This window comes from Thalia democratica, chromosome 5 (genome assembly GCF_965202585.1).
Source record: "Thalia democratica chromosome 5, ktThaDemo2.hap1.1, whole genome shotgun sequence".
In the NCBI taxonomy this organism is placed as follows: domain Eukaryota; kingdom Metazoa; phylum Chordata; class Thaliacea; order Salpida; family Salpidae; genus Thalia; species Thalia democratica.
Window position 1 is genome coordinate 47,416,682 of NC_139169.1, and position 17,818 is coordinate 47,434,499.

Sequence of the window (17,818 nt, forward strand, 5' to 3'; positions counted from 1 at the left end):
AAAACTAGTTTTGTTATAATTTAGTTGTTTATCTAGTTTACTTATTGTACACTTGAATCGTAATAAGTAACACTTCTTGAGACTTTTTTATTTAAAAATTTAGTTTAATTGTTGTTACAATAAAGTAAAACAAGTTAATACTGAATTTTACATCTTTTTAGAGAAAGTGTGTTTAATTTATTGTGATATTTTTTGCTTAAACTGTTGTTTCATTTCGGTTTTATTTATAAAATATACTACTTTAAAGTTATATATGCTAGTAATAAATTTTGTTTAACTTACTGATATTATCAACTTGACAGTTTTCTTTAAGGGCCGGACAATGTTTGATTATTTAAACTAAAGTCTAAGGACGTGTTTTATTCATAAGGGGTATACTTTCTTTTTTTCTATTACTAAAGTTTCAAAAATCTGAAAGTCATTTAAGTTGATCAATTACAGCGAAAATAGTTTCTTAAAAGTCAAACTAAATCACCGACAAAACAAATCAATATTTTTTTAAATAACATTAATTTTTAAAATGCACACAAATCAATTGTTTTATTTTAAAATTCATTACTTAGCTTTAAAGTGTAATTATTTATAGTTTAGTATTTCTAAAGGCTTGAAAGAAATTTATAAAGTTACAGTAACAAAACGACACGAAAAACAAGAATCTTTTTGTAATCATAATACTGATTATATATTTTTTTTAGTTTTGTTGATGTTTTGTTTTAGTAATATTATTAGTTTGCAGCATTATTTAAAAAAATAATAAATTAACCAGTTGTTTGGCTTTTATTCCTCTCAGAAAAACTAAAAAATTACAAATTTACATTTAATAGCTACTGATAAAAACATATGTAAAAAAACTAAACTGATTTCTTACTTTAAAAATGTTGTAGACTTTATTAAGAAGACTAGTGTTTTACAAAAAAAAGAAAGCTAATAAGAGTAATTGGTAATAAAACGAATTACTCTTTTATTTTATTTTTTAACTTTTAATATCACAAACTGATAAAGCTACAATTAAAGCTTTATGCTTTAGATTCAATGACGTATTACTTATACAAAACTTAAAATAACTTTGTTGTCCTTTTAGTAGATAAACTAAACTTATATCAGTCTTCACTAATTTAACATGCTTTTTCTGCTATAAACTTCATTACTAGTTTTTTAAATAATAATATATGATTGAAAAAACTACTGTTTTATATATTTTTAAGTAGTTCGATACAATCATGATTTGAAATAATAATATACAGGTACTTAAAAATAATCATAATAACATTTAATCATTTTTACAAGTTTTGCAGTCTTAAAATTTAAAAAACATTTTACTATATAGCAACGCAGGATTATCAAGAAGAGTCATTTTAGTGAATTCTGAGAGAGCTAAAATATTGTAAAGCACGAAGATTTTTTTTTTGCCAAGTAGCAGTGAGAGAACTAGAAAAAAGGAAACTTTTAACCTCCGGTATTGCCTTATTCTTTAATTGAAAGCTTAGCAGTCTAAATGAAAGATTATGAATTAGACTACAATACAGCTTTACTTAATCTAATACCGAGGTCGCAGACTGTGTTAATTTGTTTGAACTAATTTGTGTTTTAGATAGCCGGCCAACAAAGAGCAGTTTGAACACTTATGTCAATCAACCTGTGAGTTTATTTAGATATTAAAAAAAAGAAAAAAATTATCACTGAAAACTATTACTTTAATATTTTTTAGAGTTGACAGTTTATGTGTTTTTAAGTTTGAAGATATTTTTTATGAAATAGAGATAATAAAATAATTTTTGATGCGTACTGTCTTAATGCGTTTGATAAAAAAATCTAATACCAAGAGAATAATAAGAATTAGAAACTTTTTAACTTTACTAAATGAAATAAAAATTTTAAATTAGGATTACTAACCAACTTTTAAACTTTAATTTTGTTATGTTAGAAATACAGAAATCAAACTTGTAAAGTTTTTCAATCTGTAACATTAACAATTAGTTTTTACATTCGCTTAATGATTCTAAGTAAAGAGCTATGACTAACAACTGGCATTAAAATAAAATACTTATCTACGACTATCTGGTAAAGCTAGTTATAGAAATGTATTTAAACCCACACATTGTTTTAAATCGTTATTAATTTTTTATTTAGCTTTTTGTGTAGTTATAACCTATAGAGTATAGAGAATACAACTCCAGTTTATTACAACGCATATTTTAAAATGAAAGATTTAATAATCCTAGAAAAAAATATGCAAACTATGTACTTTAAATTTTTTAAGTTCTTATATTTCAAGGCTTAAAAGTTCTTTAGCTTAAAAAATACTAATTATCAAAATTAGTTCATTGTGATCTCGTGCAGTAGAACAACTCAAAATTAAAATCAATCGGAGACGCGAGTTTGGCAGCAAAATGCGACAGAGCAGTTTCATAAAACAAAAGATAAGGCGATTGCAAAAGTTGCAACCCTGCTTGACTGGCATGAATTAAAATATGTTTAGTGAAGTCGATCGGAAGTCCTGCCTTGCGATCTGAGTTGCGACTAAATATTTTTTTATCTTAATAACAACGTTTTGAAAATATTTGATTGTTTCATTTTTATTACCAGTTGACAGTTCAATGGGTAGAAGAAAATAGTTAAAAAAACTTTTAGGCCATTTTTGTTAGGTTAGTATGCGAAAAACTAGTTTTTAATTAAGATTTACAAAATATCACATGATAAATTATAGCCGTACGGTTTTTTAGGCCAAAAGTAAACTTTACAGACTGTTCAACGCTTTTATTGCTTACCAAAAACCTTATTCTTTATTGCTTTTCAAAGTATACTTAATTAATCAGTGCATATTTTAACTTTATAAATAGATATAAAATTTATAATTACTGTTAGATAAAATGTTATATAGGTAAACCATTTGTATATTTAAGATTTTTTACAACAAAAAATAGAAAAATTATTTTTAATGGAAATCATATCATTTTATATTTAGTGATTGTTCTAAAAAACATCAAAAAATATTTTAGTTGTCATTTTGAAATTCTTAAACTAAGATTTTTGAAGTATTATTATTTTTTTCTTTCAGCTAACAAAATAAAACAAAATTTTAAAACAAAAAAAATTGAACAATTAGAAAGTACAAACTATAGAAAAACATTTAAAAAATCACAAAAAATAAATACATGAGTAGTTAAGATTTCTACAGTTTACCTAAAGTAGTAAATATTTGTAAAAATGTATGTATAAATTATCAACTAATTTATTTATGTACCATTTGCAACTAAGAATATATGTACTTAGGTTACTCATTTTTGTTTTCTTTTATTTATTTATTTTATTTAACAAATGCTTTGAAAACTACTCGAGTTTCATTCATGCGATAAATGGGTTTTAAAATATTTAGATAGTGTACAGTTTAAAAATAAATTTAAAGTATTGTTACGTATGATTGCAGGTTTTAATCAACTACGATTATTAAAATATAGGAAACTAAATCTTAGTAAAGATATGCTAATTAACATAACTAAAATTTTAATTTACATAACTTAAATGCGTAACTTTTTAAATCCTTTATTAATTCATAATGATACTTGAAATTTATTTTTTAATTGTCTACTATCAAAATATTTCCAAACCAATTTATCTCATGTAAAACCAACTTTATGTAGTTTTGAAAACGTTTGTGATTAAAATTGATATAAATAGATAAACATTAAAAAAATAAGTAACTTAAATACATACATTTTTAGCTGCAAATTGTATATAATTACTCACAAAAACTATACTAAAATAGTACACAAATTTATTTAGAAGTAGAATTTAGTATGAATTTAAACTAAATATATTTTAATTTTCAAAAACTTGTTTTTATAAAAGCAATATAACTTAAAACTTGCAAATAAAATAAGCAGTATCCTTTTTTAACTTCACATTGCGATCAAACAAGATTGTGCCTATCGAAAAGCAACAAGGTACAAACATGTACATTGTACATAACTATAAAATACTTAACTGAAAAAGAAAAAAAATTAAATTACATAAATTTGAATACAGTCTTTTTAAATTAAACAAAACAAAGTTAAAAAGGAGTTTAAAAAGTTTTATTTTTAATCATTTTAAGTTCTTTAACCTTAACTTTCATATATAGTTCAGATGTTAAAAAACGCCTGTTTGTTTTCATAAAAATATTTGTGAAGTAATGAAAAAAACTGTTTATATAAATAGTACGATACTTGAAAATAATTTAACAAAAATTTAAAAGAAATATCAGGTAGAAAAGTCTTTTAATTTTTTTGTACTTCATTTTGAATTAAATCCAATAAACAAAATTTTACTCTTATAGCTAAAAATTATAAATAAATTACGTTTACGAATTTAATAAGCACGTCTTTTTTTTTTCCTAAAAAAGTAAACATTCTAAGTAACACATGTTTTCTTAATCTTTATAACTATTACAGTTAGTTTGATTATACAAAAAAATTAGTGACTCAAATCTAAATACATGCTCTTCAGTTAGTTTTTTAACATTATATTTTACAACAATAATCGGTCAGAAAAAGAACTAAACTAAAAATTTCAAATTTTGATGATAAAATATTGTTTGTTTACATGTTTCATTAATACATTACCTTTTCAACCCGTACAATTTTTTTTTATATAGTTAGATAAATTTCTATAGAAAATTTGAACGACATAAGCAAACTGCAATTTAAAATAAAAAGTACTTTTAATTTTAATCCGATGTTTACTCCATTAAGAAAAGTTTTTATGCTTTCTGAAAATTGAAAAATTACGATATTTTCAATTTGTTACTTGGGAGCAGCTCCATGCAAGGTCACATATGAATGTTTCATGTGTATCTCAATTTGGCTCGCAACTTGCATCAAATATTAAAAGTAGTCAATTGTCAAAGCGGTGTATAATACCTGTATGCGGCTGAATAATTGATCAGATATCTTGTGTATTTGACTGTTGTAAACTCGAGTTATCATTTTCTTTCGCTTATTACGTCACATTTCGAACATAAAAGAGTAAGTATAGCATTTTTTTCTATTCCCCATTGCTTGTTTCTACATTTTTTTTTGTTTAAAAATCTCATACAAAAATTAAAGTGTTTTTATTCAAATAAATATATAGTTAGCTAAATACAAAAATGTAGTTTTTTATTTTACTTTTATCTTCGTACTTCTGTTCTTAAAAAGTTTACTAAATCAAAGTTTACGTTATAACTCAACCTTTTAGACTCTTATAAGGTATTTTATTAATTTTTTAAGAGAACAGATTTAAGCTTCATGGTAATATAAAAAAACTTTTTATCTTATTAATAATAACTTTAACGTTTAGAGATTAAGGTTTTCTTAGGTTTTCATACTACAAGTATAATTTTATGTTAACAAAAAAGTTATTAATCAACAATGTACCTAATGTTATTAAAAACAGCTATCAAAAAATCTAGAACACCTTTTAAAGATTAAAGTTATTGGTTTGTTAAACTATATTTGAGTTATAATAATTAAAATGACTTTTTGTTAGTAAACTCAAATTAATTTTATCTTTTTTTAACTTTAGAATAAAAATATTATTAATCTATCAAAGTTTGTAGAATAAAAATAAAATGACGTTGTTCATTAGTCAATAAAAAAAATTAAGTATACATTTTTCTTAAATTTGCTGAATTCATAAGCCATACTTAATCCGCTTGCGAAGCGTTTTATACTTATTCATTAAAATGTATTTTTTGTTGTTTTATCTATTAAAATTATTACGTAAAGATTAAAAAATAATTTAAAACTTTCATTTTTATATCGGTTATATAGCTTTATCAATAATAATTTACTTGGTATAAATTTTATTTGTTAAAAATTACTAAAGTATCATCCATTTGTGATACGTCTAATACTTTTAGAAAGTTTTTTTATGTTCAAGCAAAAAAAAAATTATAATTTAAGTTTTATAGCTGTATATGATTGCAGTGGCTTTTTAAAAACTGATTAAGTAATGTGTATAAATTTTTTTAACATATACGTTGTTTGTTTTTAATAATCACGAAAACTGAGAAACTACTACCTATTAAGATAATATTTAATTAAGTTAGATATGCTCAACTTGTTCTGAAGTAAAACAATTTATTTAGAATTAAAAAGTGCTTTATTTTTTTCGGTAGTTTATAGACATGTTATTCTAAAGTCTTATGATAACTAATACGTTATCCAAGTTTACTTAAGCAAAGCTGTAGTTTTTTAAAGCGTTAAAGTGACTTGTATAACTTAGTTAACAAGATGAATAAATTTTCTATTGCTTTACTTTCTAATTCGTTTTATCCAAAACTTGTTTCTATATTTTTATACTCAAACATATTTGTATACTTAAGAAATATAAACAATACCAAACAATGCAATTTAGTCAATAGTAGATATTGTAGATAATTTTGTTTCTGTTTTTAAAACTAAAATATACGTTAAAGGTTTTTTTTTAATAAAAGTACTGTTAGAAAATATATTATAATAAATATATGTAAATGAATAATTTTTTTTTTTGAAAATATATCAACTCTTAATAAGTATAAAAAACCTTTATTTGTTTTATTAAACAACGAGTCGGCAAACTGCGCGATGCGATATACTTTTGAGATGCAAACATACACTTTATAAAAATAATTAAAAAATTTTAATGCAAAAAACTTCAATAAGGCACTTAATTTAAAAACTAAAAATTAATTGTGTTTTTCTATTGTTTATTTAATCACATTTTTGGTTTAACATACTATTTTACATTGGTTACTTAAGTTAATTAAAATTACCATGGACCGCTGAAGACCTTTTTTAGTAAGCAATGCGGCCTGCGACTTATTAAAGACTGCTGACTACTGTATTAAAAAAATGATTGCCTAAACTTAGTATTGAGTTTAGATACTTATGTTAATAACAAAAAAGTTGTGATTTTTTGTCATTAAGCTATTTTTTTTTTTTTTTTTGATAAAAGCCAACAATAGAACAATAATATTTACAGATCATATTTTTTCTACACGGTAAAATAAAACAACAAATAAATGAAAAATGACGGCTAACAATGACGAACTGAGTGATTCGGAACTTTGTATTGCGTCTGAGAACGATGACGTCACATCTCTTATTGACGAAAAACAGGGTGAAAGCAACGAAATAAACAATGGAAAAACAAATACAGTCAAAGATGAAAATAGTCAGAAGGAAAAACCGTTAATGACAATAAAACAAATGACCAGGTTTAGTATTATTAGTTAGAATGTTCAATATATTTTTAAAATATTAAACAGCTAAGTGCGACCAAACGTTTTTTTAATAAACAAACAATTTATTTATTTTTTGCATAGAAAAAAATTATCTAGAATCATTTAATATGGTTTTTACAAACTAAATCTCATTTCTAGGTATTTTAACAAATATTACATCATTTAAAGTGATTAGTCAGTATACTAAAACCTAAAAATAAGACACATTTTATTATAAACGGCTACTTTTATGCTGATATAATAAGTTTTTGTCTATTTAATTATATTTTTTTTTTAGTTTTTACTTTAATCAACTTAATTGATCTAAAACAAGTACGTAAACAACAGGGATCGGGCAGGAATGATGATGTATTTAGTCAAACCGATTGTGATGATGAGTATTGGATCACTTGTTCTTGTTGTTGGAATTGTTTTGACTGTCTTTCACTTTCTATTTGAAGGTGATCCTTTGAAGGATGAAAAAAACCCTCCGTACTTTACTTTTGGTCCAGTAGTTTTTGCTTTAGGTAGTTTTTTAAAAAACTTCACAAAAACTAGAAACTTTCGGTTTTAATACAAAATAACAAAAAAAATTCACAGTTTATATTGTAGTGACATAAAGAAAGTTGTTTAACTCAAATAAAAAAATATTTCGTTTTTTGATATATCTCAGATTTTTACTTAACTATAAATTTTTCTGAGTAAACTGCTTTTACTAGTTTTGCCCTTTAGAATTTTGTTTTTAGCTTTGTAAATAAATGCTTTATATTCGATTTTAGCTAATGAGAGTTTGAAAAGAATAATATTTGTATGTCATAGTTTTTAAAAAAAACTTCATGTTTTGTGTGCGTTAAAACTACAACATAATATAGTGCAAACTGTTAACTTCAAGCAAAAACGGTATGCAGGAGGACAAACGTGAAAATTTTTAAATATATTAATTTTTTCTTTTTACTTTGTTCAAAACTTAACAAAATTTTAACGATAAACTAATATTAAAAAATTGTATTTGTTACAGGAACAGTGACTGTAATTTATGCTTTGGTGTGGTTTTCTATTAAAAGAGAGAAGTGGTTGTCGGGCAACGCAGCTCCTATAATTGCAGCCGTCACGGCCGCTATAGCCATTCCCTCTACTGCCATGGCGACCGTGGTTCCACACCACCCCGGAAATACCAAGAACCACGTGGAAGAACAGTCAGTAGTTTGATGACGTAGTGCAACTTTGAGACAGATGAGATACAAATCAGTAAGAATTGATTGAGTTTTGAGATGTGAAAGATGCTGTTGCGAAAAGCCATGATGATTTAATGACAAAAACAACAAAACGAGCTCGATTTTATACTAAGCAATGTAATTTAAATTTGTTTTTACTATAATAAGGAATTAGTATTTCGATTTCATATGAATATTCGAAGTATTTTATGATAAAAAAATCTGTTAGGTTATAATTTTGTCAACATTGAAATATGTTGAAGTAAAGCTTATAATTCAAAAATGTTATAATACTAAGTGCACTAATTATAAAATTTTAAGTATTATAAAGTTTTTGAATTTTGAAAATTAAAAAAGAAATGAATAAACAAATACCTTTAAAAAACTACAAATTTCGCTTTGTTATTTTTTTAGTTGTATGTATAAAAATTTCTAATGATAATCTTTATAAAGTTTGATAAACTAAGGTTACAGATTAAATTTTAACTGGACGCTTTTATTTGTTGTGTATTTTGATATTTTTTAAACAGTTAATGTTAAATGGTCTGGATTAAGCCATTAAATAAAAAAATTTACCACTATACTGTATTTAAATCATTTTACAATCTGTTTTTGATTTTGATTTTAGCTGAATTTTTTAAATACTTGTTTTGTCAATGCATGTGCAAAAGTTTGAGTTTATAGTTTAAATAAGAAAATTTTAGAATAAAATACTTTAAATTTCAGCTCGCACAAGCTTTTGATTGATCTTATACGGTCAAAATCCTTATATATTCCAAAAACTTAGTATCTTTAAAAGGATAAATGACGGTCAAGCTAGGTTGCAATTCGTGATTGAAAGTTTAAGTGAAATTGATTTTTGAGAAATTTTTAATTCAGGAAGTTAACTATACGTGAAGTTAATGAAATAAAAACAATCTGTATTAGACTAAACACAAAAACAAAGTTAAAAAAAAACACCATGTTATATCAATTTACAAAATTTGTTAACTGAGACAACAATATAAAGTTATACGCAATAGACATAAACAAAAAATTATGACTTTACTATATAAAACTAAACTACAACAAATATACTAATATCAATTTCACTTAATTAAATTTGCTTTAAAACTTTGTTGTACAAAAGTGTAATTTAGTATTGAAAACGCTTTTTTTTAGTTTTTAAAATTGTAAACAAAGTTCATACGTAAAAAATAATTAAGAACTACTTTTTTAATAAATTTTAGTCTAAAAGCCTTAGGGAGTAAAACGCTTAGGCAACATATTTGATGGTTTGTGCCTTAATCAATATTTACTGTAATAATATTGTTTTGTAGTTTACAAACAAGTGCACCTATTCGGCTTTATACATATTAAAAGTTAACAATATTTATACTGTATTTCATCTCACCGAGTTTTAAATAGTTTTACTTTTTTTTTCTAATAAAGACATTTTAGCTAATAACTAGATTGCTTAATTAAAACATTTATTTTTTTGGAATTACTAAGATATTTTCAACTTTTAATTTCAAATTAAAAAAATAAACTTATTGTTCTAGCTCTTTTTAAATTAAGTATATCCATGTTTAAACAGACAATATAAAGTTTTACATATACCACTCAATGTTATTTTTCAATATTTTTAGATAAAAGTATGCTTTTTTATTTGAAATTATTCATATTGCACAAAAATTCAATAATTAAAGTTTTTGTTTGTCTATACTAAACAAACACCTTTTTAAACATAAGTGAAAATACATTAAACTCTATAAAAATGTTTTATTTTATTTCAATCAGTTTAGCTTTGACTGATGAAATTTATTTCTGTTTACATCAAGTATTTATTCATCAAGAGTTTTTTGTAGTTAAACGTTAAACAATCAGTCGAACAAAGAATAAACATGTTATGTTAATGATTTGTATAATAAATTTGTTTTTTGATTACTTAAGAGTTTTATTAAAGTTGTAAGTTTTCACTTGACTAATTCTAAAACTCAGTTTTAAACATAAATATTTATACCTTAAACTTAATTTAGACTTAACAATGCATACTTATGAGCAGAAATCACTTTTCTCTGTTAAGTATGTTTTCTTAAGCACTTTGATCGTTTCAAGGTACTGTAATAAAACCGACGTTGTTGATTTAGACGTAGTAGTAGTTTTAAACAAAAATTAAATCTGCGATCATAAGAAGTGCTCGGCCACTGTTTGCGTCCTAGAGAAAAGTGAATTTTGTACATCTGGTTTCAACCTTGCACCACTCATCAATATTTGATAAAACAGTGGAGCGCTTTTTGCAGAGTGGCACTTTTACTCGAAAGGCTTCATTTTCATTAAATATTAACGTTTTAGTTATTATCATAGCCGACACCGCTCATCTAACTTGGTTTTGTTTTTATAATTGCGAATGCTTCGCAAAAACTACAGTAATCAGTTTAATCTTTAAGATTAATGTTTATGAAATAATTAAACTATTTTATTTTAAGCTTAAGATATTTTTCATAGAAATAACTTCAAACTCTATAATGGTTTAAAAATACAACATCAGACAACCTTTAAATTTTTCTCAATTAAGTTTTCAAATAAAAGTACAATTTTTTATTAACTTTCAAAAAGTTATTAATTTTTTCATCTTAAATAAATTTAAAAACTAACTTAAACAGTTATAATATATAACAATTATAATAAACATATTTTAAAGGTTTTAGACGTACACATTTTTAAAAATGAAAACAGAAAAGAATTTATAGTAAAAAAACCAAAAAAAAAACCAAAAAAAACAAACAAATCTCTTATAATATTTTTAAAACTAAAAATGCTCTTTTTGTTTCGTCTAAAAATGTTTATTATAATAAAAAACAATGTAAAAAAGGCTGAAGTTTGAGTCATTTAGGAAGTGGTTGATAAATTGTAAAACCTAAAACAGATAACATTTTAATTAGTAAACTAGTATTTGATTTTTATATAAAGTTCCACCTACTCCTGAAAAGTAAAAGTTAAAAAATTTTTATATTACTATATTAAATAAGATTAAGCTTAGTATTATTTTTGTTCTGAAATTTTAACATAAAAACAATGTCATCACAATCAGAAGCGTCGCGTGGGTTGGAATAGTGGAGCAGATGCTCCAACTAAAAAATAACTTATTGTAATATTGTGAAGCTGTTAAAGCTATTATTCTTTAGTAAACTTTTATTTACAAATGATTTGTTGTAATTTTAGTGTATTTATCTTACTAAACTGTTTTAAAAAGTAATAATTTGTATTTTTTGATACTTGTAAATTTCCCGCATCCCCTAACAAAAATACAACGTGTTACCACTGTATTCATTACTCAAAAATATAACTAACAACATTAAGCTAATAAAGGTAATAAAAAGTAAAACAAAACTTGTTATAATACAAAATAGTGTATATAAAACTATGCCAGTTGCAATACTGTTTTCTTGCTTAGTTTTATTGTACTAAAACGGAATACAAGATAACAAATTAGTTAAGTAAAGTTATTTGATTTGTATAAATACTTTTTTTTAATATAAATAAAAGGAGTCTATTATCAATCTAAATTAAAACACATTTTGGTTTCCTCAAAAAATTGTTCAGCAAACTAATATTTGCTCAATTAGCTCGCCAGGGCATTGATAAATGAATCTGAAAAAAAAAGTCATGGATAATAAGTTGTTATTTTAATCTTTATTTAAGACTAGAAATAAGTACTAAAAAATAAATCTTTATTTTGTAACAAAATCTAAAATTCTAAACACATTATATTTAATAAGGTTGTTATGTTTTTGTTTCTAGTATTAAGTAATGACTAAACGAACAACTTATATTCTATGACCTTCATGTTTTTTGATTAATTTTGTTTATTTAATGCGCTGGAGATCTCTTTTAACCAAACTTAGTTTGATGAATAAATTTTTGAGAAAATAAAAGTTCATCTGTTTTTCTTTATGTAAAAAAGATTTTTAATTATTTTTTGACAATAAAATCGAAAGTAAATCAATATATAGTAATAATGTTTAACGAATACCCTTCTGGTCATTATTACAAATGGAATTATTGGTTTAAAACGTTTAAAATGTTATTTTGTGGTAAACTTTAAAATTAAATTTAGAAAAATTTGTAATAAAAATTGATACAAAATGTGTTATTGATTTATTCTTTTAGTAAATAAAAAAAAACAGTCGTAAAACTAAAAGCAAGAAATAATTACAATCTTAAAGTTTTAAAATTTACAGGCTAATAATATAAATACAGCTGTATTCGACGGGTAAAAAAAATTGAATTTATTTGTAATCTATCTTTATTCAAACGCTACATACTTGTTAATAGTGTAATATAATTGATATTTTCTTTATTTAACTCCTTAAAAAATTTATACTCTAAGAAACTTACCATTTTGTTTAAAACTGCGAGCAATTAAAATAGATATAAGCGGAGGTAAAAATAATCTTTAACTTTAGTTGGATTTTTTTATAAAACATTTCGTAAAACATGACTCTTTACCTCGTGTTTTTACAAACATTAACTTTAAGGAACTAATTGAAAACATTATGAATAACTATACTTATTGAAGAAGACTACAAGGCTAAAATTTACAAAATAGATATTTAAAAAAAAACTTTAAGTTAGGTATTGACAGCCTATTACAGTAGTCCAAATTGTGATTAATTATAAATATAGGGCAGAATTTAGCACGAAAAAAGTTTTAGAAATTTTTAGATATTAGTTTTCAGTTTAATACAAAATTTTATACACTAAGTAATAAATCGTTAGAAAAAATTTTAAAATTCAGTTGTAACTCTTTAAAATTTTTTAACTCTATCAATACGATATCTAATTAAAAATATTTATATCAACAATTAGGCAAATTAGAGTCATATTTTTATAATTTTCATTTTTTAACAGCTTATAAATGTTTAGTAGATGCAAAAGTAAAGGCTTAACAATAAAAAACAAAGACTTTCACTGAATTTGTTAATTGGAAACAGAAAAATTTTATAGATTTTTTTGTAGAATACCACGGCTAAAACATAAAAAAACAGAAAAAAAAACAATTTTCATAACTATTTTTACTTGAAAATGTATTAGTATAAAAATCAACAAGAAATAAGGAGGAAAAAAAAATCTATGTTTTCTAAATTTTAAGCAAAAATTCATAACCTTTAAAAGTTTACTTAAAGTAAAAACAAATTACGTTAAAAATTCCTTTTTTTTTTTGAAAAAATAATTATAAAACTACTTATTAAATTAAAGAAAAATAAATTTAAATATCTTTTTAAAGTACGAAAGTTAAGTAGAATAATTTTATATGAAATCAGTTTTTAATGCTTTTTACTTCTGTCGTTGATTTTTCTACTTTTAAAGACATTAAAATTGTGTCTAAGAAAAAAATCCTTTAAATCGCTTAGAGTCTCTTTGCATAATATTTAATATAAATGTAATTTTAAAATTTGGTTTAAAATAATAAATTCACTAGAAGCTTGACTTTCTAGTCACTAAATTTAAAATAAAACGTTTTTATAGTCCACCGTAACTTTTAAAGCTATATAAAAAACCTTAAAAAAACTGATAGTTTAAAGATAATTAGAAAAAATATTAATTAAGCACTAATGTTTGTTTCAAATAAATTTGAGCACTTTTAAGTATTTGATAGTATAATATTTATTTTTCTTTGTTTTTCAAAAAAACTTTAAGCTATAAAGTATTTTGCGAGACTTATTTAGACGGTAAAGAGAAAGGTTTATCTGCCATGCTTTGAACTTTTTGGCTCTGTTACACAGTATGTTGGTGTTGACTTTTATATTAAAAAAATTATATATAAAAAGTAAAACTTTATTGTTTCTTTTGCAACTTTTAAGTGTTAAAACTATGTAGTGGCTTAATATGTAATATATGTTTAAAGATCAAGTCAAAAAAGTAAACATCTGTCAGAACTATCTTTGACAAGCTGAATTTAGTTTTATAATAATTGAATTGTTTTGTATTATATGTGTCTTTTTATAACTGCCTTAAATACTTAATGATTTTTTATAATGACTTACAAAGCGCTTTTATTATTACAAACAATGTTAAGAATTTTTCGTCTGTAGCTAAATAATATTCTTAGAAAAAACATTAGGAAAAGAGTAAAACGCAATCTAAATAAAAGTAAAAAAGAGACAATTGTTAATCAATATCGAAATAGAGTTTGTTTTCAAATTGATGTAAAAAGTAAAGTGTTTCAAAATTTTAAACAATTTTTTATAAACTATGACAAATAAAAAATAAAAGCGTGTGTAGCTTAATTTTCTTATGTTGTATTTTATGTTTGTTTCTCATACCTCAAAACAAGTGCAAAGAAATGTCTAAAACTGCACTAAAATAAGAATAATTTATCAAACATGGCTGCAACTCAATTTACCTAACACCTAAAATACTAAGAGCAGAACAATAAATAAAAATCAAGAAACACACATCAACTTACAACATTTATTTTAATGTTCTACTCAACAAAAAAACCAATGGCCGCATACCGGCTTACCGTGTCTAAAGAAATGAGCCTCTAAATTACTTATACGTGAAAAATTGAACAGTTGCTATAAAACTTATAAACTTTTGATTATAAAATTCGAAAGTTCACAATATAACATACATAAACAGTTTAATTTAATAACATATGCCGAAATAGCTTCTTAAATATTTTTTTTATTATTATTATACATGTTTTAAGTACAACTCATTTCTTTAAAACTGGAGTTGTTAAACTGTGGCCCATAAGAACGTAAATCCGGCCCCCTAGAACAAAAATAATTGAAATGATAATGGTAGCTGAAACTTACACTAATCTTGATTTGGTAATGAAAAGTAAAATAAAAAATCACTGACATAGCTGATGGGAGATATAATACTTACTTACACAACTCTGGGGTTTGTAATAAGAGTGAAAATAGATTACCTAGTTAGTAAAACTACAATTTCCGCCAGAATTTTTTTTTATTTTTGAAATTTGGCCATCTAAAAAATGCTGCATTTTTTTAATATTGTCAACTACTTTTTTTACTTAAGTTTTACATCTTTAAAGTTTTAAAAACATGTTATAAAAGGTAAATTATACTTCTTAAAATTATAAAGAGTAAAATGCGTAAATAGTATTAGGATGCTTATAAATTTAATTTTGACAATAATTTGTTATATCAAGTTTTTCATAAATTATACTATGTTTTAAATTTTCGTTTTATTTATTATTTAATTTTTCTGATATTTTTTATACAAGTTATATTTATTCATGTTGATACAAGTAATGTTTATATTCAGTTAGAAGTTCTTAACTGAGTTTAATATATTTATTTAGTCGTACTACATGTTAGAGTTCATAGTTAATTATTTTTATACTTTTTTGTAGATTTTATTTATTTTTTGATTAATATTTAGTAATAGCTTTAGTAATCTAAGATAACTTGTAATATGTTATATAGTTCTTAGCATTTACTTTTTATTTACTTTTAAGTTGTTTAATTTATCGTGTTTTTTAGTAACCGTATATTAAACGCCAAATAAAGACGCTCAAAATATTCGGTCCTAGGACTTAGTGCACGAAGAACCTTTTGATTATTGATTCACACACCACGGATAACTTTTAACGAATTGTCTATGACAAGATGCTATAATGCCTGGGTCCATTTTTAGTGAACAAAACTTACTTTGTTTTGTAGAAAAAGTAAAAACGTTGTAATTGTTTGTAAATTCTATTTAAAGTTCAAACTTTGACATATATGTTTTCTACTTATTTTTTTAAACAACCATAGGCATAAAACCTATCATTAGACCTAAAGTTTAACAATGTAAAATGTTTACTAAAATTTTAATTTACTAAACTAAACTTAAGACCAAAAATAAGAATTTTTGTATAAATATATGTTATTTTGCTTGAAAATAAGCGCAAACGTTTTATAAAATTCAGCTTATGTTAATTAATAAAAAATAATTAAAGCTCATTTTGTTAATTAGCTTTAAATGTTTAAGTTTCAATAACATTTTCAAATTATCTATAAAATATCATAGTAACTACTTATTAGAATATTAGTAAAATATATATGTTTATAGACTTTTCTTAACACTCTTTTACAACGCTGAACAGTATAAGACATAAGTAATAGCTTTTTAGTTATATGAAACTTAAATTATAGATATAGAGAAATTTGAACTTTATCTTATTGTTACTTTTTGATTTAGAAAAGTATGAAACGTGCAAAAAACATAGCAGTCCTAGTAAAGACTCTAGGACATAAAAAAAGAGTAAAAACATAATACTTTGGAAGTTTTTGTTCTATTCAGAAGTTCGTTAAAAAAAAAAGTTTGCACAATTTTTATTATCTTTTTTATGTTTTTATAAACTGAGTAACACATATGCTAAAATATTATCCAGCTTGTAAAAGTTTTATTATTTTTAACAAAAAAAAACTTTTCAAGTATATAAATACTTAAACTATAAATGAATTTTTAAAACTGCATGCTATTACTTACATTACTTTTTGGTATTTTAAGATTTGATTAAATTATAATTTTAGAATATTCATTTACTTAAAAGTTTCTCTATTTTTGTTTAAAAAAAGTATTATATTATATTAAATAACTCTATATTAAACTAAAAATTTATTTGTATATTTTTGAGTGCGGTGTTGGTTTATGCTTTTCTATGTCATTTGGATCATTGGATGACCTTTCCCTACCCTATGACCTACACCATCACGCCAAAATTGTTAGAACAATTCATATTTCTATAAAGTAAATCTCCTATTTAATTAATAAAATTTAAAATCTAATGATGCTAACATTCTTCGTTTTACTTAATATCAATTATGTACTTACTTTTACGATTATTTATGTTGGTTTTTATTTCTATTTTTCCAATATACAACTCTGACCAATTTTTTTTTTTCAAAACAACATATCAAAAAAGCGAATAGTAATGTTAAACAAGCTAATTTTTCATTTGAAAACATGTGATTTACAAAGTATAGAAAAACTAATACTACATTTCAAATTGCTCATTATTACTATTACTAAATATTAATTTTTAACAGACTTTACACAGGATTTAATTCAAATTGAAGATTCATACATTTAAAATTATAATTTATTACAAGATTTACAGTTACTCATTTTCACCTAAAACTGATTATAAAATAAAAAAATTATTAAGTTGACAAACTATGCAAAACTTTTAAATTTGTTGGTAAAAATGTTCTTGAATTTTAGAAAAAGCATGTTGTATAAATTTGAATAGTGTGTTAGGCTAATAGGTTGTTGTGCAACAAACTACTTATTAGTCATTATATAATATTCAAATTTATACAGCATGTTTGTTCTTAAATTTACTGAAGTACAATGTAATAAAATGAACTAAAAAAATAAA

General features: G+C 23.3%; 1 protein-coding gene across 1 annotated transcript; it reads left to right on the top strand.

Annotated features, from left to right (window-relative positions):
- The first annotated feature begins 1,507 nt into the window (after positions 1-1,507).
- Positions 1,508-8,733, top strand: LOC145837101 (uncharacterized). Its single transcript, XM_082944871.1, has 4 exons — positions 1,508-1,638; positions 6,982-7,216; positions 7,571-7,749; positions 8,241-8,733. The coding sequence occupies exons 2-4, from the start codon at positions 7,029-7,031 to the stop codon at positions 8,429-8,431; spliced, it is 558 nt and encodes a 185-aa protein (XP_082800997.1). The 5' UTR covers positions 1,508-1,638; positions 6,982-7,028; the 3' UTR covers positions 8,432-8,733.
- Positions 8,734-17,818: the final 9,085 nt, after the last annotated feature.

What these genes read in the sequence shown, in the direction of transcription:
- LOC145837101 (XM_082944871.1), top strand. Translation starts at nt 7,029, where the DNA reads ATGACGGCTAACAATGACGAACTGAGTGATTCGGAACTTTGTATTGCG. An exon ending in ACAATAAAACAAATGACCAG is followed by an intron (nt 7,217 to 7,570) that starts GTTTAGTATTAT and finishes CGTAAACAACAG; the next exon opens with GGATCGGGCAGGAATGATGA. An exon ending in TCCAGTAGTTTTTGCTTTAG is followed by an intron (nt 7,750 to 8,240) that starts GTAGTTTTTTAA and finishes TATTTGTTACAG; the next exon opens with GAACAGTGACTGTAATTTAT.